Genomic DNA, 23,973 nt, shown 5'->3' with positions numbered 1-23,973 from the left:
CAACCAGCCCTATGGGTAGAAGACTAAATTGTAACAGCTTGACAGAGGAGATCACATCGCTCCAAAATCTGACAGAATTCACAGAAAGCGTGACTATTTTTTTTCATCTGTCGTAAACTAAAGTTTAAGTTCAAGAGAGCAGTGTGCATAATTCCGATATGATCAAAAGTAATGCTTACTTCAGGCCGGGGTTTCCGCTCTTTCATCAAACTGTGCCGAACAAGGCGGTGTTGGCTACACAGCAGCACGTCCTGTTACAGATGCTCCCTGACACCGCACAAGTCAAGAGGTTGAGGGAAGTCGGTGTTCCACTTATGCACAGACTGCTAGAACAGATGCCCTTTCCCTGCTGCATTAATTCACTGAACAAGTACCCCATGTACTCCTTTAATACTCCCATAAGAAGTTCAAATGGTACCGCTCAGATAATAGCATGAAAGTCAGGTCAAGTTCTAAGAAAGTCTCAGATGGGGGAAAAAAAAAAAAAAAAAAAAACTGTTATAGGCTGCTTATTTCATTTCAAACAGCGACAATGAAGAGGTCCTGAAGTATTCGGTGAGGCGTGAGTGAGGAAGCAGCCGTGTGCGTTTGTGAGCTGTCGTTTCACAGCTTTTCAAGGAGCACACTACGAGCTGAGAAGACACACAGATGTGTCAATTCATGGAGAGAAATCCGGTGGGTATCTGGAGTGTTAGGAGCGAGGTTTTCTGAAGAGGATAGACATCATACTCACTTTCATCAAGATAGTTAGGGAGCACAATTTTGCACAAAGAAAATAGTACTGCTTTCACTTCTTCCTATTGTACGTGGGAAAAAAAAACAAACCTTTGTATTGTCGGAACTATAAAAAGTTTCTGCTGTGATACAGAAACGTGAGCTATTTGTCTCACTGGCTCTCAAATTCATGCAATTTGTGTTACAAATAACCCAAATAACTCGAGCGAAACAATTAAGAGGTACAAACAGAGGGTTATGAAATAGTTTGTACTAAAAAATACAGAGATAGCTAAGATGCACCCTCATCTAAATCCCAGTTTAACCCCAATACCCTAGTGTGTTATTAAAACCAGGATACATAGATCATTTTAATGCTGATAGCGCAGCACATATTAGTGAGTCCTTTGAACCCTCCAGTGGTCGGGATTATCGCGACGGCACGTATCAGTCATTTATCTCAAGACGAGACAATCGGAGGGCTTCATTCGACATCAAAGAGTGAAGGAGGGAGAAAAAGAAGGGAGAAAAAGCTGTCATTTAAAAGCTGTTTCATCTTATTGCAAACTTACGCTACACGATATTTTCTGGCTTCAACTTACAGCCCGTATCTTAGGCAATTTAGGAGTCCTGTGAGGACATGCTGAGGGGAGGGGAAAAAAACAAAAGCTGTAGGATGTGTTTGGGACAGCCTATTGCGACAAAATCTGGCTCGTTTAGGATATCTTACAAGCTTGTTTTTAAAAGTAAATTAAAGATATGTGACATTCCATGGAAAACCAGAAAAAGAGAGAGAGGCAGAGATGTCATCAATCTCTTGAGTGCATGTGGTTGTGGGATTAGAGGTCAAATGGATGCTATCAAATCTGGTAAACAAGTGTAAAGCAGGCCTCTGAGTTCAAGTTCCTTAACTGCATAAGGAATGAGAACTGTCACTCTTCATCCCTCTCTTTTCTCTGTCTCTCCCAACTGTATTGTCATTGTCAAAGCCTTCCCGCTCCAGTTGGCCCAGACAAAAACAAGCAAGGTTGCTGGAGGCTTTTCCTGCTATGATCGCCGTGGCGTTAGCCTGGTTTGATAAAGGGCCCGATTAGGGCCCTGAATGGGCACCCACTTAGAGGACATCTACACGAGTAAGAAGCCCCAGGGCCCAACGGCCTTCCTGTAGAAACACGATAGGCACCTGATGGACTGGAACCGCCCACTCCTGCCAAATCCTGTACAGGTTTCAAGAGACAACAAAGCTGATAAAGCAACAGCTGCACACGTTTTGTTAGTCACAATTAGTGGCAGCATCAATGATAATCGGTGGGGGGATTATTTCCTGTGCAGCTTCACCATCACTTTCAGAGCTCAGAGATGGAAGAGCAACTGAACTGAAGTGAATTTCATTCATAAAGATGCTGAGTTTGATTCTGGCAAATAAAGGTGTGTCGTATCTTTTAGCTTATGTCCACACAGCACACAAATAGATTCATGAGCAGCCACTGTCTACACTGGTGCGTGTGTTCGTTCTGTGCCTGTTTAAGAGGAAGTCATTCTCCATACCAGCAGGTGGCAGTAGTCTATCCGTCAATATGAAAGGGAAACCAGGCGACCTCGGGCTGGGACTGCACATCAAGATGGTTAGTTCTTCAGTTGAGGGACAGCAGTTTACGGAGCATGTTGGATATTGGCCACTTTAATCCCGAAGCTGTAGGTGGTCGCTGTCGCTCAATCATATGACCTGCACCGTAGACAAAATGTATTCTTACGCAGTAGCCTGGTTGTGGGTTGTGCCACCCCGCAATTACACTGTCACATACTGTGACGCTGTGTTGAGTTCCTTCATGCGTTTTTAATAACGTCAACTCAAACGGAGAACAATGTTTCAGAATTTGAGGAATAAAAAAAAAAAAATCGAACAACAGTTACATTTACTGAGATAAATTTGACGCTGAAAAGACTCCTAATTCACTGACTGTCATGGTCGGAGTAGATGGAAGGTCGATGACACTGGGGACTCGAGTGTACCTCCCTTAAGCTGTCCGGATCATCAGAGCATGCGTGAGCAGTTGGGGGATGGGGAGAAGGAATGCATAGATTGGAAAAGAGTGAACAATTTGTCAGTGTTGTGGGTGCGCTTATGTGCGTTCATGTGCATACAGCCAACACAATGGCGTGCGAGATAACTGTGTGTTACACTACAGACACAGCTGCACTGTCAAAAAGAAAGAAAAAAGTTCACTCTCATGGAGAAGCAGGGACTGCTCATAAAATATACATAGTGGAACTCAGAGAGACGGTCGGAGACTTGCTGTCGACTGTTACTGTAAGAAACAAGGTGAGCGTGGAGGACAAGGCGCTGGGAGTAAAGTTATGTGAGAGGGGTTGTAAGCCTCACAATCCCTACTTATGCATGTATGCACGCGCCCACACAGCATTATGTCTATCACGGCAATTATATTTTCTCTGTCGTACATGCATTTGTTTTTAATGCAGGGATTACTTTTAAGACTTCCCAGCCTGGATGTAGCAGACATGTCTGCCAGACACATTATTTTACATTTTCAAACGTTCTCTCCTCTCTCCATGAAAAAAAAACTACTTTTTCAAGATGTGGCGTAACACAAAGCCATAGAGATTGTCACATGTCGCGGTTTTGGCTCCGATATCACTGCTTTTGCCAGTAATTTGTAAACAACAAGCATTTGTCATATTTAATGCCCTAAGACTTGAAAGATGTATTACAACCTATTTTGAGAGTGGAGGAGCCAGACTGACATGAAACTCTAACTGAAATAGCAGCATTTAGGAAGTGGGAGTTCTCAACAGCGTTAGAGAACACTGCGGGGATGTAGAACGAACCTCGAGCATTTAATGAGAAATGACAAGCAGTTTGTGACTGGCTTGTCTCTAACCAAGAATAAGACATCTCCTGTTTTTCAATACGGAATGAAAGCTTCTTTTTTTTTTTCCTCCCGCCTTTCAGATTTAGCATTTTGGGGAGGCGCAGTAGAAGGGGGGGGGGGGGGGTCATGAACCTCGGCCAACACTGAGCCAGTTGATATGCCAGCGAAGTCAAATGCGACCTTGTAAACACGGCTTTTGGACGAGAGGTAAAGTGTCCGTGTTGATTTCATATTTGAGATCAAGATTGAAAAACTGGAATGTGTGGAGCAAATCAGCCCCGAAGCGTCCCCGGCTTGTGTGTTCACTTTAGTGTAGATAACCATCCCCAGTGATTTTGTGGTTCAAACCAATGTTCTGATGAAATATATACAACAAATTTTAGCCAACACTATTTTCTTCTTCTAATTTTCTTGTTCACTCACATAAAACAAGCTAAGGATGTTTTTAAGTGTGTGTGTATTCATCCGTCCCTGTGCGAGTCTGCGTGTCAGGTCTCATCTTTCGCCAATGTTCGTGGCCAAATGTTATGATTACCAATTTTGCATCCAGTTCGTATACCACAAGTTACGCATCAGGTGTAACTCCAGGTGGTCTACATCATAAAAGAAAGAATAGAGAGAAAAAAAAAAGATTATTTATTTTTGGATTGGCTGTTTTTGTTGTTTTTTTATGCTCCAAAATGTGACCTGAAATTAATGTGACTCAATATTTTTAATTTGATAAAATACATGGACGAACCACAAGTTGCAAATTCGCCAAAAAAAAAAGACAAAAATTGATCATTTTTTTTTATAATTTGTTGAATTTTCCTTTTTTGTTTTTCAAAATGTCAACAAACAGTGAAAAACAGCTTTTGTCCATTTCTCTTCTTCAGGGAAAACCAAAAAAGACCATTTCTGTTTTGTTCGGGTTTTTTTTTTTAAATGAAAAAGAGAACAAACACACAAAAATAACCAAACGTGGTCCAAAATGTAATAAAACAATAAACTTTGGCAAAAGAGATTACAGACTACAGATTACAGTTGACAGAGATGCAGTTATTGCGGTTGAGAACAGCTGCCCGATACGGCGGCAAACATCACAACTGAAAGTCGTGAGACAGAACCAGACAATGAAGTCGCAAGTTGTGAAATCGGTACGATCTGCTAAAAGCTGGAAGGTTTCGTAGAGTCAAAGAAAACCGGAGAGCAGCAATTGGATGTGCGTTGGAGTGACGCGTGTCAAATTAAGCAGTGTCGTCTGATACCGTGCTAATGTGACACATTACATTTTTGAGCTCCGATAATAATCTTTTTCGGCACTGTTGTACACTTATGACCAGACTTCACTCGAGGAAGCCTGATGAGGGGGATAGGAAGACATGAGCTGGAGAGTACAAAAAAAAGAGGATGAGAGGATGGAGCGTTCAAACGCCGGAGAATCACAAGGCTGCCTCTCATTTCCAAGTATTCTAAACAGAGACAGCAGAGACGGGCCGCGCAAACCACACACACATACACACACTGAGACCACATCATCCATCCGAGGTACAATTTCACAGACCTTAATTACAGTGGGCCGCTGCGTTTCTTATTTGGTTTGCCAAAATCTCAAATTGCACACATTCTCATATAACATTTACAGATCCAGACACACTCATACAACTGAATTCAGCACAAAAACCTTTGCACATATCCTGTTGACATTACACGCATGAGAGCATTTCTAAAGTCTGCTCTTCTTTCTTTTAGCATAGATGATATACTATTAAAACATTCCTCTTGCTTTCACTTCGGTTTTGTCTGATTAGTATGGTTTATCCTTCCTGAGCTATGGCGCTACTCCGACTGGTCGATCCATACCACGTCCAAGCACCGTTTTGCCCCGAAGTGTGATTGCGTCGTTCCACACCCAGGCATGGTACGCTTTCTTGGCGCTGGCACAGTTGGAAAAGGTGCAGTGCAGTTGCATGACAGACAGTGGTATGATGCTGCCAATGAAATAAACCTTGAACCCGTGTAGTTTAACCGTTTTTTTGGTCCAATTCTGGACGGTCATTGAGGAGCAGAGGCCCCATTGCGTAATGTGAGCCTTTGCTAACGGGCGCTAACTTGGTACCTTTAGGACCGCTTGTGTATAGTACAATCATGCTTCCAAACAGTACTGTGCAACTGGGCAAAATATGGGTGCACCCTAAGTCAGGTTCTTAAATCTGATTGTTCGGTCCTTCTCCCTTTATCCTTGACGTCCTTCAAAGAGGGTCATTGGTTGTAAAACCGCTACTTCAACGCAACAGTTGAGTTCTTACACATCCTCCATGACACTTTAACTTCTCTCTCCTATCTGTTTGTCTCTGCCCTTCACACTTTTAGATGCCCCTTCGATGGTCCAAACTTTTCTGTGGTACTTTTTGTAACTCCTTAACAGCCTTTCTTCCTTCCCCCCTTCTGTTTTTCACACTCCTGCTCATTTATATTCACTGTACCATGCACGTTCCTCCTCCCTGTCTTAGAGGAATCTCTAAAGTGAGGAAAACTAGGCCATTAGGCTGCAGCACAGCTTCTCCTTCCCCCTCTCTTCCAATTCCCTCTCTCCATGTCTTTCTCTACCACTTTGTCACCCTCCTCCCTGCCCTGTCTCGTTCTCGCCTTTTCCCTCAAGTTGCTTGAGGTAACCCTCAGTCTATTTCCCATTTTTCGTTATATCTTTTTCACATGACATTCTCCTTTTCTTCCTTTTCTGTCTTGCTCTTATTGCCTTGGGTACCACAGTGTCCTACCTCTAACTTGTCTCTTTTTTACTGTTTTCTCTCCAATCATCTATAATCCAGGCACACACACACATTTCCAGGCCCTCTCTCTTTTTATTGAGATTTCTTTTTCCCCGTGGCAGAAATTAATGGGATTTCTGGGTACCATTTACCAATCATTCTGTACTTAAAGGAGAAAAAAATATGTTAATAGAAAGCAGGGGACAAAGGTGTTTGAAATTAATCTTTTTTTTCTTTTTTTAAATGAAATTTCAAAAAAACATGTAGATGTCGTTATCTTTTCATTACACGAGGAGTGTGTCCACATGGAGAATAGGGGGGTGTCAGATTGAACACTTGTTCGAGCAGTGCTGTTAGACCAATCCTTACACCATTTCTGCTGGTTTAAAACTCAATATAATCCACAAAACTTCAGTAATAATGAAGCTTTTTACATTTAACACTAAACTTAAAGACTTGTAAGTGCTACACATAGCACGTTTGGTATGGTCCATAGCTACGTGTCACACAATGCCATTATGTTACTCAAGAGTAGCATTACAATGCATGGAATCATGCATTTAAGTTCTTTTGGCAAGAATTAAATGCACAAAACCAGTAGAAATGACAGACCTACAAATTGTTCAGTGTTGAGTTTCACCCTCAGCTCATGATAAACCTAGCATTTCTTTGCTGGACACCCCAGCTTTCAGGTATGTGCTGCCCCCTGTTGATGTGGAGTGTGAAATACGAAGCACTCAATTCAGATCTGATAGATCTTACACCTTTAACGCTGTATTTGGCATTCACGTCTCCTCAGATACGTTTAGAGGCTGTGAAGTCACTCTGGTCCCCTTTGTTAATTTTTGGACGGTATTTACATCAAATACATTTAAAAAGAACATTGCTACAGATTCCTGACAGACTGATAATGTGCTAGCAAGAAACAAGCTGAAACGCTACGAGTGAGCTAACAAATAAGCTTTTGCTACCTCTGCAGTGATCAGTGGGCATTTCTCTCCACTTGCAGGGGTTTTCTTCATATATTTTAAGATAGGTACACACTAAATATGTGGGACTGAGGTGTGAGTGATGCCAACCTATACCAGTATGACGCTTCAGGCACCAGTGAGGCAATAAAATACAACCCCAGGAGTTCAGTTTGAGTGACAGAGCTGATAGTAGGAGCAAAAACACCTGAATATATCAGGAATGTGTGCTTGCATTTCATCGATTTACCAACACAATGCTTTACTGGATTACATGGACTTATCATCTACCAGGTTAAACTATTTTGCCAGGAAACCTTGTTTTTTGTTTCTCACTGCCCTCTGTGTCAGAATCCCTGCTGCGTTGACACAGTAGCCTCATTGAGACGAATAAGCGGGCTGCATTTTTTCCCACACTTGTGTTGTCTAGCTGAAGCCGGCCCTAATGAATTTCACCTAACTCAATAAAACAACATCCGTTTTTTGTCGACATTTTATTTTTAAAAAAAAGGCGATTTAATATTAAGTTTTAAAAACTGTCATTGGAAAAACATTAAAAAAAATTATTCTGTCACCCTTTGAGGTACTCACTTTACAGCCTTTTTTATCTTCTCTTTCATCTACAAAGGTTCTTATTTGTGTAGGAAAATGATGTCATGACGTCTATTGATCTATCCGACTGAGTTCCCCATCCCCCTGTCCTCTACTTCCCCTTCCTACCCCTCCTCCTCCTCTTTGTCCGTTTGTTATCTTGTCCCGGTCCCTCAGGGTTAATCTGCTGGTGTACCAGATGCATGCGCTCATTAACCTGGTGCCACCTTCTAAGAGCCTCATTGTCACACACACACACACACACACACACACACGCATATACAAGCTCATGCATGTATAACGGACAGTCTCACTCACACTAAGACACTAGTGTTAAGTGTAGATAAGAGTGAAAAGCAGAAAGAACAGACAGGTGGTGTAAGGGTGTGTCACTGCTCAGTCCAAACAGAAACCTTGTAGTTTATTTATTTTCTCTCTTTTTTCCTGTTTTTCATTGATTTTTGATTCTGCCGTCTCCGCAGTTGTCAGCTCTTCAGAAATCCCCATCTTCTCTCCTCAAAGGGAAATTCAAAGGATGCAAAAAAACGGATCCACCAACTCCCCCTCCCTTACTCTTTACCCACATCCCTCCTTCACACCTCTCTCTCTCTCACACTCTTTCTCCCTCAATTTCCACAGAAACACACTTCAAACAAAAGGGAGAAAAGGAAAATCATCCAGCATTTTTTAGTTTTTCTTTTTTTCCTTCACTCAAACGACAGCTGCCTCTCCCATCCACACCCTCTGAGTATACCAAAAAAATATCATCCCCCTTCAGCCCCATCCCACACACAAACACACACACACACACACCCTGCCCACCCGGGTGTCGTAGTAGGAGTAGTGGGGCTGTGTGGAATAAATGAGCTCATTCATACGACGTTGAGCGGTTGAATCCGTTTGCAGCCCAGCCCCAATGTAAACAAGCCGAAGATGGGAGTGTGCTTGGACCGTAACCACTGCCCTGAAAGACTGATCGCGGGGTAAATGATATTTCAAAAGTCATATTGTATAGTTTCTAACGAGCGTTTATTTGTTTATTACATGAAAACGACATGCAGCAGTAGACACAAATCACTCGGGCCCATATGTCAAAACAAGCCCATAAATATAAAGCTTGGCAGTGTAGTTAGAATTTCTTAATGATTTTGAAGGAAATTTCACATAAGATTATGCAAGTACCTTACATTTACGTAGCTTCGGAATCATTTCGATGGTACTCTGACTTGTTCTGTAACGTGTAGTCACCCGCGAGAAACGGAGCTCATGCACGACCCAAATCCCAATCTTATGATAATACTATGAACGTTCATTGAAAACTTTTCAGATAGCGGTCGCATTTAGGCCTCATCTGGGCCACTTTTGGCACTTCTGGCTCTGATGTGGGCCACATTTGGGCCAAACAAGTGTTGTCTAGGTTGGAAAATCCCAGGAAAATAGAAGTTTTTTTTTTTAGAGCTTTTAGAAGCAAGACTGATGATAGGGCAACAATGACGTTAGAAGATGAGTGCTGCTCATGTCATGTTAGCTTTCTGGCTAGTTAAATAACGTTACCATACTGTATTATTTTATTGCTTCAGTTCATTTCATTCATGTGGGCGGTGAGGTTGTTTGCAACTTTTCTGTATTCAGACAGCAAACAAAGATTAGATGTCCTGGTGGCGACCATGCTGCCTGCTGCATGAATGCACTATTACCCTAATAGCCATAAACTCCTTTAAAACTTGAACAGGGAATACGGGTATATGCTTTTAACTCCTCGTACTAATTATCATCATTCTGTCTTTCACTGAAATCCATCTTCTCCCATCCATAAATGTTCTGCACCATCAGACTAGGCGGCTCTCTCGTTATCTGTCTATGAACGAACAGGCCCAGACGCTATAATGAGGAGCTCTGTCAGCACTTCAGCTTCACAGGGTTTTACTGCATAGTCCAAGTTAGCAGAGACACAGAGGGGCTGTGTTATAGGGTGGTACTGTTCGTCTATCTATATAATTACAATTGTTTATAATAATAGAAGCTAATGATGTTTACACAACACCAGTAGGCTATAATCAGATCCAGGGTTGCATAATAGCCACAAAAATCCATGAACATAGTCTGGAGTTGTTATATATATATATACATATATTGTGGGACGTCAGTTCAAGACAGAACCACAAAACAAATGGAAAATGAAGAATGTGTAAATTACACGATAGCTGTACATTTCGAGTGGCTGTTGATTAAACAAACAAGAAAGATTTAAGCTTTTCACGTTGGTGCGGCTCTCTATTAACACTGTAAATACAGAAATGTACGACTGGAATCACAGCAAATAAATCATTTCTTATATTGGAAGAAATTTAGTGTACTTCCCCACCAACTTTCTACCGAAAAATGATCACATCAACCTGGACAAATAAAAAAAAAGTACTGATATTTGTTGTCTTTTGAGTTAAGTTCATCAGCTCAGACAGTGATGCGCAGAATTATATCACGAGTAAAAATGAAACACCAGACAAACAAGGCCAATAGTCTTGAGACTCAACAGTTAAAGTGAATTCCCAGAATTCCCATAAATGTTCTATTGTGTATTTTGAGTACATGCATTTGAGCTGTAATAGAGCAGTAGGAGAAAAGCACTCAGAGCCTGAGACGTTTTTAAGCTTCTGCTGCAACATGTATTAGCCAGATGGGTGTGTTTCCTAAAGCTTTTCATTATTAACTCAACAATGGCTTTCACTCTCCTGAAAACCACTCTCATACTGAAAATGTCTGTGCGGCAAAGGGGCTGAAAAAGACAGGATATACAGATTATATCTTTTTACAAATTGTGCTCTAAGCCTGGTCACGTAACTGAAATTAAGTGGTTTAATAATAAATCATTACTCTCGCTATTGCAGATGTTGCTGGAATCTCATTTGTCTTCTCTCAATTCCACCCACACACACACCCTCCAACAAGTAATCCCCAACATATCTAACAACAGGAAAACCTTTGTAAATGTCTTCAGTCTAATTTTTTTAAGGGCAGAGATTCAAGTCAGATTTCTTACTAAGATAACATCAAGGATAATTAGTGCAAGCTGATCACATTGCAACCATGGTTAAACTGTACTTTTAATAGTGATCATAAAAGGATAAAGCTGTAAAAAGGGGATCTGAATCTACATTTCAAGAGTTTTTAAAATGTTTGATCTGAAAAGCAACTGTCAAATACCATAAATCCAGACAATAAAATTGTTGGAGACAAAAATAACCGCTGGGACACATAAAGCTCAAGTTGACTTAGCTTGTAAAAGAACAGAGGCATAAAAAAAAACAACAAAATAGCACGACAAGTTCAGATATATAGTCAAACAACTTGCTAATGGAATATTTGGACCCTCGTCTTACCTCTCGTATTCCAGGTTGTCATGGTCACATCTGGCGTCTTTGTGTTTCTCCCAGTCCTTCCCATGGCGGCATGTCGTCAACGATACAATGTCCTTCCCATTATGGATGTGATGGAGTGCGTTTCTGGTGTCTGAGCCGATGCCTGTCAGATAACGCTTCCCTTTGAACATCAGCAGGTACTTCCTTCGTGGCGGGATTGTGTTCCTCACGAGCCAACCTCTGTCTCCACCCTTCTGGGGGTGATCCTTCGAGAACAGTGGGATGGAGATGTCAAAGCCAGGTCTGAAATGTTCTGTATTGAGGCTGGCTTTTGCTAAAATGGCCTGGCCGATATTGAAACCCAGGTCCTCTGTGTAGTTGGGCCATGTGCCTGAATACAGGTTGAAGATCAGGTGATTACGCCCATCGTTCCACAACGGGTAACCCCGTATACGTTCGTCCACGTTGGGTACAAACTGTCCTGATAGCTGGTCCCGATCCAAGGTGTCTATCCCTAGCACAAAGAGACATGCTTCGCGGGGGTCTGATGTGTAGTAGCGTGATTCACCTATAGATGTCAGGATCTTCCTGTAGCTTTCTGACACGCGATCATTTTTCTCAGACGGATATATATACACCCTGAACCCATCCCTTCCTCTCCGTCTGCACCGAGAGAAGTCAAAACAAGTATCCATGCGGCAATGGCTGTCCTTATAAATAGCCGACCATGCTTGTCGGCGCTGGCGGGGTGACTCAGGCATCCCCGGGTCTGTCTGGAGCTCGTCCAAATGGGCATAGCGGGGTAGGAAGGCCCGATCAGTCCAGTTGGGCCAGGTACGTACCACCTCGCCCCGCTGGCGCGTCAGCAGCCGGACCAGACGTAGCTGGACTCCTCCACCCCAGTAAAAGAGGACCAGCCAGCAGCACGCACACAAGCCCAGCAGAACATACTTCTTACGCGCCTGCATGGGGGCCCGTCACAGTCTCCTTTTTTCCTGTTCTGTCTGTCTGTCTCTCTCTCTCTCTTTCTTTAGTCCTCTGCTTTCCTTCTCCTCTGCCCCTCAGCTCTGTGGCCTCACCGGGGGTGGAGGTCTGACTTATAACTTCTAACAAGGAGCTTCTAACGGAGGACAATGCGCTAACAAGGACATCACTGCCTCTGAGTGTGGCCCGGTCCACTTTGCCATTTAGAATGATGCAATCTGAGTTTTTCTGTCTCTCCTCTCTCAGCCTCTTTCTGCCTTCTCCATTTGCTCTCCGCGGTTCGCTCAGATGCTAGCCGGTCTCTGCTGTGGCATGCACTGCTTCTGCTGTTGCTGTGTGCATTTCTTCCACTGGCCAGCCGGGTTGAGAGTGATGAGGGGTGATTTCTTCGCTCTCTCTGGCCAAGCTCATGATGCCTGGCGCAACTGCCTCATGGTGCCTGGCGCAACTGCTGTCTGCAAGGCTCCTCCTAGATAGAAGTAAACAAACAAGAATACAGATCAGCGAGAGTCGCCACTCCTCACAACCCAACAGAAGCCTTAACCTAACTCTTCATTTTGGTCTGACACGTCTAATCTGAAAGCAACATCAGACCCAATACACAGAAAACACACTGCAATACAGAAGCATAACTGGGCAATGTTTCAAAGGCAGTTTGAGGATTATAAACTGTCAAGATTCCTCCTCATCTCCAGCCCACGAAGAGGAGATTCAGAAAAGTACAGCTCTCAAAAAGGCATCCAGCCCTGATTAGCCTCAAATCAAAACCATCTCTTCATGAAGTCTTTCTATATCTTTCCCACCCTGGCTTCTACGTTTTCCTACGGGAAAAACAAAAAAAGAATCATGTGGCTGGATATCCGCACTCTCATTTGTGCTGTGATGTGTACTGACTTCTAGAATAGTGTTTTGGGAATAACAGATGAGACTAGATATTATCAGATCTTAAAGCTCCTGAGCTGGTTGAGGTGGCGTGCAGAGGAAAATGAGAGGGTTTAGTGGCTGAAATGGAGATTTTTTGGGGGGGAGAAAAAGGAAAACAGAGGCACTTTATTGCTCTGAAACGTCCGTTCACCTTGGAGAGATTGAGAGAAGGATTTTTCTGTTACATTCACAAACTGGCAACAGATTTCAGCCTCATATTTTTGCCAAACATCCCCCCGTAACTCCACAACTAGTACAGTATATGTGTGTGTGTGTGTGTGTGTGTGTGTGTGTGTGTGTGTGTGTGTGTGTGTGTGTGTGAGAACACTTCACAGTGAAGGGCAGTGTTCTTACTGCCAGCAGCCACACAAAGGAAGCTTTCAGGTCTCACCTGCCTGCGCTCTCTACCTTTCATTCACATTCCTCATTTCTGCCTCTTCTCCAGCCAAGCAGAAGTGATGCCGGTCGTCTCCGCTTGCAATAATACAAACAACACACCGGCGATGTGGGTAAACAATGCACCGTCTGAATTCTCTCAACGGCCACAGCTTGCTTGTACGCTGCTGGTATTAGAATACGAAGTTATGATATTTTAACCCATCAATTCCACTGCTATTACATCTGGGATAAGAGGCAGGTTGTTTGTATGCATAAAATATGTACTTTGTGTACTTTTTAAAAATCCGAGACATTTCTTACAAGAGAAAACAAGGATAAATGGAAGATTGTGTGTTGACTTTGTAAAAATCCATCTGCTTTACATTATCGTTAGCCTGTCTGTGAAGGAGCAGCAGCTCTAGAAATTAATTGTATGGCAAAGGCAGAGATTTAAGACTGACACAGATTAAAGACTTGACTTTGGCATTCACCTGAGACTTACAAGCGAAGACTTGACTTTTTTTTTTAATGTTAGCTGTGTTAGCCATGTTTTACTGGGTGATTCCTGTTCCAGTGCAAGCAAATCTCCTGCGAGTTTTGTACGACTTGATATGTGACATGCTTGACCTGAGCCTTACCACTACCTGACTAGCTTTATCAGCAGGGACAATACTAACCACGTTAACTTTGAACTCACTTAAGATGTGAAAGTTAAGACTTGCTCAAGATTTATCCATTGATCGGTTGTCAAAACACAGCATAATTTCGCAGATGTTCCTCTTTCAGCTTGATTGTGCAAAAACTATGAGCCTGTGATCCACCAAACACGGTGGAACCAAGGGAGAACCTATTAAAGTTTGGGGTACATTAGCTTAACACTTTGATTTACTCCTGGTACATTTGGTTAGAACCATTTTAGGACACTGGTGTTGAGTTACTGAGGAGGCTGTGACTTTTTAATCGATCCATATTACCATAGTGAGACGGCAAATTTGGTTATTTTGCAATCGAGAAGGAAACTACAGTAATTGGACGCCACATGATCAGATCTTTTCAGAACTTCACATTTGATGAGAGTCATCAAGACATGTCCAAGCTGGTTTCAGGAAGTACACCTGCTGATTTACAAAAATGTCACTGTGGTGTCTTCACATAATGTACAGCAACAAAAAATATTAGTACATCATGTTTCTTAGTGTATTGGAAACAGGTAGTGATGTTTGCATTACAGTCATTAGTCACATTAATGGTTTCGGTTCACTTTGGAAGAGGTGGGACCACGCCCAGTGCCCCCACCACATCATACAGACATACACTCAACCTGTACAACCTTCCTTAGTTGATGTAACAGCTAACTAACAAGTCAAACAGCATGGCCTCCTGTAGGACTGGCTTACAGGTAATCAGGCAGTTGGTAGTTCAGTTCCCTTTCTTTCCAGATGAAGTGTCCTTGAGCAAGACATTAAACCCTGAATTGTTCCAGTGGGTAACGTGCATGGCAGCCTGCGCTTGCTAAGGTAGAGAAGTTGTTGCATCAATTGGACCCATTTAACCCCGATAGAAAAAGTCTTTAGTTCCTTTGCTTCCATTAAAGGTAATATTGAATGTGGCTCCAGCATGATGCATCATCTGAGCTCACGAGTCTTTGTGGAAATGCATTCTGACTGCAGGTGTGTCAGCTCACCACATTGCACAGAACTGGAAGTGTTTTTTCTTGTGTGTGTTGTTTTTTTTTTAAGGGGGGGGGGGGTCTTCCTTGTCACTACTTCCATTGCTACAAGCGTAGCTGCAGTCCAAGTTGGGCAGAAATAGACACTTGGGATCCCATTACATTCTCCTCATCAATAATTCACTTGCTCCTTTAGTTAAGGCATTGATTTTCCTTTCTCTATTTTTTTCATGCTTTATATCCTCTGCCACCAACGCACACTATTAGACCTCAATCTCCTTCACGATACACTCCAGTGAGGGATGTGTGCGAGCTCTGCCCTCACGATTTGTGGTTGTGGGAATAATTGATAGTGATTGCCGGAAGGTGTAATAGAAAAGTGATGGAGGGTACAATTACGATGATAGAAATGATGATGGACAAAGAAATGTATTCCATTGTCTTATCTGATATAATTCCACTTCACATCCCTTCAGTCCCTCTTGTCTTGCAGTTCTCTAAAGACATATACATTGATTTCTTTGCTTTTCACAATTGGAGTTTTAAATCCCCCCCACTTAGGATCATTTACTCAATTTAACCCATCAATAGCAGCTCAGAGCTTTAATTTTAAATCTTTTTACATCTACAAAATGAGGGTAACATTCTGAGGCAATGAAGAATAATATGAAGAGAACTACAGCGTTACCAGCAACATCAAAATCCATACTCTTGGTCATTACCAAGTGTAAGCTAGTCACAGGCATGCCTGGACTGGGACAACATCCTTGTATTATATAGATGCACTCACACACACACACACACACACACACACACACACACACACACACACACACACACACACACAGTATACAGTATGGCTTTACAGTAAGTGGTGAGAGAAGTCCATCTGTCACGGGTGGATGATGGATCATTATGGTTGGGTGAAAGCGAGGCCTGAAGGTGGAAGGAGAGGGTTCAAGGAAAGGTGAGGGCAGGATGCAGACCCCTGAAACTGAACACTTGCTCGTTTATGTCTTCAAACAAGTTCTCCAAATTAAAGGAACGCATTTGCCAGTGCACTTCAGAGGGACACATTTGATGCTGCTAACAGTACAGGATAGCGTGACGCCATTAATTATCTGAATTTTCCAGAACACTCAGAAATCACTGTTAAAAAATACACTTTTGATGATGTGAGAAAAAAAAAAAACCACTCCCAATAATCATGATTTTGGGTTAAAGTACTTTCATGACAGTCAGTAGCAGCATCCAAAATGGATGCTAATTAATATGCTAAAATAATGTACTATTTTTTCTTTTTTTCCCTCTAGTACTTCCTAAATCTTAGAATGCAACTATTGTATATACTGCTTCTGGGCTAACGTTAGAGTCTGCAACAACTGGACACTGGTATCCCACAATGCAATGCAGCAGCAGTGACAAGACAGGATAGCGGTTGGCGGACCACAACTATTACTGTTAGTTTGTATTTTGAGTACGTTGGAGATATTCTACATGGTTACAATAACACCCACATGGTTAAGGTCAGGGGACGGTCACAGCAGGAAATTACCAGCCAAAATATCATAATTGCCATGGCCACAAGATGGTGTCTGTCTCTTGAGCATAAATCTGTGCCGTGTTTTTGGGCACTTGCATTTCCTGTTGGGACATTCCTTCATTCAGAAACAATACAATACTGTGTGGTTTCCATTTTTCAATTATTCCTGTTTCATCTTCAAAAGTAGGCGGGGGAGGAGGGGTGAGGAGAAAGGCAGGGCAAAAATATTGAATCCCCAACATGAGGAGGAAGAGATGCATCAAGGCCAACTGTTCTTTGATCATTGCTCTCCTTGAATGCAATGGAACTTCTAGTGAGTTCATTTCGGGTGCACTGATCAAGCAATTCAAGTTGTTATAATGTTATGCTATGCTAGGATGCAAAAAACAACGATACATTGAAAACTACTATCATAAAGGAGGGACAGGCTAATAGTGACTTGGACAAAGAAGCAGAGAATGTAGTATCCTGCTTGTTCACCCATCTCATTTGCTAGATCTCTTATTGAAAATACTTGCCATAATTGAATTTAGAACCCTGCTGGGTAAAGTCAGATCTGGAGGGCACATAGAAGTCAATATTCAAAGGGAAACCAGGATAAAAGGTGTTGCTTAAAGGAAATTAAAGTAGCATGAAAGAGAAAACAACAAGGACTCCATGATCGATATTTCGAAGGTGGCAGCTGGATCCGATCCCTGTACTTATCACCTTCTATCGCTTTCTCTCTGAGGACGTGGAGGGCTTCCCTCGACTGTCTACCTGCTGTGGTTTCCCACAAAAATACACTATTCAGGGATACGGGGTCCCATCTGTCCTCCTTGATTTGTGTTTACATAGAAGCATATTCAACAGCGGTACAGACTTTATTAGACAAGGACTGCTTTGAAACGGAACTCAGCCATGGTGAGGTGAATTCAGTGTTTTGTCCGTTTGTCTTTTTCTTCCACCAAATAGGATATTTCTTTAAAGGCCTTTGAGGGGCAGATTTGCTTTTCCGATGCATTGTTAACACTCCATTACAGTCACTCTCTGGATGTTGAAGTCATAAGAGAAGCAGGCGACACAGAGCAGGTGGAAATGTGATACTGGATGGCCCCAAAGCCTGCTATTATTTGACATCCATTCTCTTACAAACAATATGGTTTGCAGGTAAAAATACACTCTGGCTGTGTGATGAAAGCCTACCTAATACACGAACACAAATCCTGGGTGGTTGCACTGTATAAATACCATGATTCATGCCCATGTTAAGTGGCAGCAGGCTTTTCACTAGCTTTTTTTTTTTTTTTTTTTTTTGTGTGTGTGTGGCAGAATATGTGTCTAAAGTACACTAAAACACACATCTGGCATTGTGTTTTTACTGGCTGAAAGCTGGCGACATATTAGTTCAGTGAAATGAAGTATTCTGTGGAAAACACAAATTTTGTGGCGAGGTGAGTGGCTGCACTGAGCTAAAATTAAATGTTGGACTCTGTCATTACTGGCCTTGGGGATGTGACAGCGTGACCGGGGACCAGAGGAGAGCTATACTGTGCCCTTTGAGTAATTGCAGTGGTTCCAAAATTTGTACACTTCTGACCCCGCTGTAAAGGTTGTCATTGAATAGCGGCCATTATTTTTCTCACTCAATTTCATTACAAATTTTTTTTTTCTTTCTTACTGTTTTGAACATCTCATGATCCCTTGGTTTGATCTTGTGACTTTTTTTTCTCTTTTCTGTTTTTTTTTGGAATCCGCCGTGTTCTCATATTGTTGTGTAACTGCGAGAAGCTGCACACGTTATTCTTCGTCACATGACGTGACCATAGCTTCCAGGAAATTTCCGCAGGTAATTATTTTCGCACCTTTCAAAGCAACACAGCAATACTGTATGTACATCTAGACACTGGGTTCAGAGAGGAGTCCTTTGGTGCTGATTTTCAGTCATTTTACATGAATTTTTAAGTGATTAAACTGTAGAAAGGAAATTCTTTGGGGGAGGACTATTTAAACATTCATATCTTACAACATTCCAAGCGTTTTAGGTTCAAATTTCATGGACAGTTGTAACAACAGCACCACCATGTTACATTTTAGCTAATAACTCATGAACCTTGAGCTTTATCATGACAATATTTAGTCAGTGTGTTACTTGATTGATGCCCAACAGACTGATGTACTTTTTCAGGGCGATTTGGATTTCTTCGTGAACGCATTTTTGTTGCTGTTAGTGCATATTTCATCTAATATTCACTAAACTTAGTGCAAACCATATTTGGAATAGTCCAAGCAAAAGTTTGTGTTGGTTTTATGGTGTCAGTCACCATTTGTTGGTAAGTGGTTACCGAAGTTTTGAAGGCCTGGCCTAAAACACCTCATAAGGCATAACTCTTTACTTTTTTAATGGATTGAAATCAAATCAGGTAATGCACATAAAGTCACACAAAACACGTGCCAGCATCTGGTGCAATTCTACTCACAGGGGGCGCTGTTGTCCCTTCCAGTACTGTACTGTATTATAATACCTTTCTACAATTCTCGTGTTCACATTTAACATGTTCTGAGAGTATGACAATGTCCACCGTACATTGAGGCATGGCTTCGGTTTGGAGGGATTACCGGTTTTAACTTCCGTACATGCTCCTTAAATACAATATCCCAAGTCAGCAAAGTCGCACGGATGAGAGTGCAGTTGTTACAGTTTCTCCTGTAGGTGGCGCTGCGTTCTTCAAATTTGCCACTGGAGTGTAAGCACGCAGTGGTAACTGCAGGGGCAGCTTGCAGCTCAAAGCACAGTCACACAGTCTCTTTTAATTGTTGGTTTTCATCTGGATGTTTTACTGTCTTGAATTGATAAAGCAGCCAGGAATCTGCATATTGCACACCCTCACTTCCTCTACATTTATGAATGCTTGTGTAATGTCAGTGATTCTGATTGCACGAAAGATAAGAAACTTAAGTGTTGCCTTGCAGGTTTGTCTGCGTGTCTGTGGTCGCGTCGATCGATAGAACAAAGAAAAGCCTTCTGCAATGAAGAAATAGCCTGTCTGCCCTGGCAGACCTGCATTAAAGGCTTACAACATAAAGGCATGTGTGTTCTATTTTCTGTCCTCACCTACGGGTTGCCCTTTTAGACTGAGGTGCTCTTCACCCACCCACACGCCAAATGCAAATATAAGCGAGCAGATGCATTTTGGCTTGTCCGTAGAATGAATTACCTGTTATTATACAGAGAATAATAATAACCAGCACACACAGCTACTGGAGTATATTTCCATTAAATTTACCATCCAAACCATAAACTCGAACCAGCGCTGATTCTTTTATGAGGCAACAGATTGGACTCCACCTTAATAAAACCATACTTCCACGTGGGGTCCCTGACACAGTTAATAAGATGTTTACCTCGAGCTGCACGCCCCGCGACCCCCCCCCCCCCCCCCAACCGCTCACACAATCCCAAACCAGCATAATTACAAGCCGGGTTGATTAATTATGTCCCAGCAATATGTTTCAGCTCAAACGCCACAAGGGCTAATTAACAGAATGAACAAGATGGGTTGGAACAATTACGAGGAGGTTCAATCTCTGAATTTGGCAATGTTGTTTACAGTCCTAAGAAAATAGGACCAGAAAACCTGGAGCTGGGGCTCAGTCGCACAAAGACAAAGATAATAGCTTCGCACTGACACACAGTTCTGAGCAGCGTGCAGAGCGGTAAAGCGCCAGTGAGGCAGCTCAGGTGCCTGGCTGTGCACCTGACAACACACAGCACAAGGAGCGTGTTGTGAAATCCATCTCCCTTATTAACTGGTTCCACTCGCACTGCATCTTACCTGCAACTCATTTTATCTCAGCAGTTTCGACCCCCCGGAAGCATTCCTGTCTCAGATTAGATGGGCCTATAAACAATTTGACCTTGACAGCACAGAGAAGAAATATGATCTGACCCTGAGATAAAGAGGAAGGGGTGTGCTCCAAATGTGTGTGTGTGTGTATGTGTGTGTGTGTTATATCAGGTGAAGAGCTATATATCCTGCACAGATTAAGGACATTACAAGACAATTAAAACCTTTTTTCCCCCCTGCTTCAGATTAGTCAATTTCTACCATCACGATACATACAAGATGCTAGTTATGCTGCCATCCCTGCGACCCTCAGTGCAGTGACCCAACACGGCTTTTTACGGGTTAAATCTCCACTCTGTCAAACAAACTTGTTGTTTTTACAGTGAAACTAGAGACGGCTCTGGAGGAAGCCTTCAGGAAGAGTGATATTTCTATTTACGGTGTTGTCATTATTAGGGCCTGAGCCCGGAGTCCCTCCGGGGCAAAGACCCTGATATGTTTGCTCGGCACACTCGTTATTATTATTATTACTTTTTAACTTAATTTATTCAGGGTAAACTCAATGCCGGCGTGTATTTTGAGGCGAGGTCATTGTGTCAGGTGTTTTTGAGCGGTCATAGAGAAATCTGCTTTGAGAGCATAAAGAAAAAAATACTCCAAGACCATGAGATATAACTTGTTCCTCAATGTTTGAACAAGTAATATCTCATGGCCTCGTGTTTTTGTTTTTAATTATGTCAACAGCAAAATAAATAAATGAATAGATTCTCTCTGGGGCCACTCCAGGGCTCCATACAGTGCCTTGCTAGTACCTGTCTGCAATATTTTCAGCTCTCACTCTGAAAAGCAGACTGTAATGAGACAACACTCATTTCAAAATGCTCATGTTCTTTTGTCAGCATGACAGAAGTGGCAACGTGACATCTAGTTAACATTCTTGGATGGTGGCAAAGTGATGTGCAGCCCACAGCCCATCTGTCCAGTGGGAGAAGCAGATCATCGTCCAAAAAAATAAAATAGAATAAAAAATGTCAAGAGTCAAGAAATCTTAGATCAACAGTAAATTCACAATAGTTCATTATTGTGTTACATAAACTCATCCAAACACACACACACAAAAAAGCGCCACTTACTCAGCCTACCTGTGAGAGAATAAATCAGAGTTCCGGTGCAGGTGGCTGCTGCAGGTTCAGCTCTGCTGCTGGAGGCTTCAGATTAGGACGCACCGGAGCGACACCAGCAGCGATGCTACACCTCGTCCGAGGCTCTAAAGTTGTCTTCCTCACTGTTCCCTCTTTACACTTCCTATAATATGATTAAGTTACCTGGCCGGAATCGTCCGGTCACGTCTCTAATCATAATCTCCAGGCGGAGCGTGCCGTCTCTCTCTCTCTCTCTCTCTCTCTCTCTCTCTCTCTCTCTCTCTCTCTCCCTCTCTCTGGTGTGTGTCCTCCAACATCTCTGGACCACACATCATCATCACTCCGCTGCTCCACCAGCTTTACTGTCCTTAAAACAAACAAAAAGAAACACCCGCTAGTCTGATGATAACCCGGTGACCAGCTGAGTTCGTGTAAACTAAATATCGCTAGGTTTCACGTTCACACGCGCGTTATGGCTGAAACGTCTCACGGTGAGGGCTTCCAACACCTGGCAACATCTGAGCGGCGTGAGTGACAAAGGTGCGCAGTTGAGAGCCACGCGAACAATACACACGGGACATGGTGGTAGGAGGGGAAGAGGTACTTTACAAAGATCTAATCCTGGTGTTATCATAGCAGCCGTGCAGCGCACTGCCATGAAGCAGCGAACAATGAATATGGAGTATGAAAATGAGCCTTTAGAGAGGAGAAGGCGACCCATATGTGGGCTTCCTGTATGACAGGAGAGGATGTAATCTCAGTCTCAGCAGACGCAAGAACCAGACTTATATATTATTGCTGAGATGCAGCTAGAACGAACACAGCCTCTAAACATAGGCAACAGAAATCAGCCAGTACGATGCACCCCCCACCACCACCACCACCACCACCTCCTCCTGCGCTCCGACTTCTCCCCGACAGAGAGCTTGCCCTTACCGGGTGGCGAACCAGGCTCGTCCCCTCTCTGGTAATTTTCCTCTTCACGCCACGGCCGGGCATTTGCGAATCAATTCAGTGTACAAGCGTAGATCTCCCCGTCTGGATATGAATGATGAATATGCGTGTTAAATTGTCCATTTTTCCATATCCACAACAGTCCACGCACGACCCGCCCCCGGGCGGTGGTGATTGGCTCAGGGAGTCCTCGACGTCTTCGTCGTAGCGTAAAGAAAAACACACATCTGGATGCGCAACTGGAGCGCTTTGGAAACACCGAATTACGCATTAGGGAAGGTAACCGTCGTGGCGGAGGGCGACATCTGCTAAAGTGGCTGTTCATGCAGTCTGCTGAAATGATGTTCATACTCATAAATCTGCAGATTATGGAGATATTTTACATACGCGATTTGATTCGTTCATTTTGAATGAGAAATGTTCCGTGTTACAGGCCAATAAAAGTGTGAAAATATGTAGTTTAATGCATGGCCAGCCTACTCTAATTTGAATTATAAGACTATATTTTTATGCTCTTTTTTTAGAAACATCCTCACGTCATTGGAATTAAAAGGGAGGGAAAATTACTTATTATAAAGATTTAAAAAATTGTGCTGAACTGGAGAAAATGTAGTGAAAAAGCCCACTGCAGAAGTAGTATTTCAATGATATAGCCTTGCCCGTGTCTTTATTTATGATGGGAAACGTGAACAGAGCTGACAGGGAGCCAACTGGATATCCACTGTGTTTCTGAGACTCTTGCGCCCCCTCGTGTTTAAATTGATTACCCACAGTTTCTCTCTGCCTTCATGTTGCCTGGTTCCGGACTATCCGATCTCATCTGAGCCTCCTGAGGCAGGCTGGGCAGGCGAGACTAATCACTGAGTAGGAGCTTTTCTTCTGAGGATTAGTGACAGCTGTCACAGTCTGAATGTGGTTGCAACATGATGCTGCAGGAAGAAAAAAACAGAGTCCATTAAGAAGCAATCAAAGGCAAATTAGGCTCGTTAGAAACAATGTTCAGACTCAGCACTGCAGGCTCCACTCACTGGCTGCTTTCACCAAACAATAATGCAGAGTTAGAAAATCCTGCTGAGGGATAAATGTGGTTGAAAGATCCAGTACTGATGATGATGATGATGATGATGATGATGATGATGAAGATGATGAAGATGATGATGCACTTTGCTGGGTTTGACAGATGAGCAGAGACACAGTTGTAGAGGAATGATGATGTCCTGCGTTATCTGGACAGTTGTTTGCTAATGCTGTCTGTCACTAGCAACTAGCTTGAAGGGTG

At 42.7% G+C, this 23,973-nt stretch overlaps 1 protein-coding gene across 2 annotated transcripts in view; it reads right to left on the bottom strand.

Moving 5' to 3' along the window:
• The window catches only part of ext1c (exostoses (multiple) 1c), a 76,080-nt gene extending 53,118 nt beyond the window's left edge, over positions 1 to 22,962 (bottom strand). The window contains exons 1-2 of one of the 2 annotated variants that reach the window (XM_086192856.1): positions 22,677 to 22,962; positions 11,295 to 12,726 (exon numbers count right to left, since the gene is read on the bottom strand). In XM_086192856.1, the coding sequence (XP_086048982.1) occupies positions 11,295 to 12,241 (947 nt within the window). In that variant the 5' untranslated portion in view covers positions 12,242 to 12,726; positions 22,677 to 22,962. Of the gene's footprint in view, positions 1 to 11,294; positions 12,727 to 21,740; positions 21,995 to 22,676 lie in introns of those variants that run through there. The other variant, XM_086192857.1, reaches the window with a different exon arrangement.
• Positions 22,963 to 23,973: the final 1,011 nt, after the last annotated feature.

Source organism: Aulostomus chinensis, chromosome 22 (genome assembly GCF_037954235.1).
Source record: "Aulostomus chinensis isolate RoL2024-O1b breed Wild chromosome 22, RoL_Achi_v1.0, whole genome shotgun sequence".
Taxonomy (NCBI): Eukaryota; Metazoa; Chordata; class Actinopteri; order Syngnathiformes; family Aulostomidae; genus Aulostomus; species Aulostomus chinensis.
This window is presented reverse-complemented; position numbering and strand designations above follow the sequence as displayed.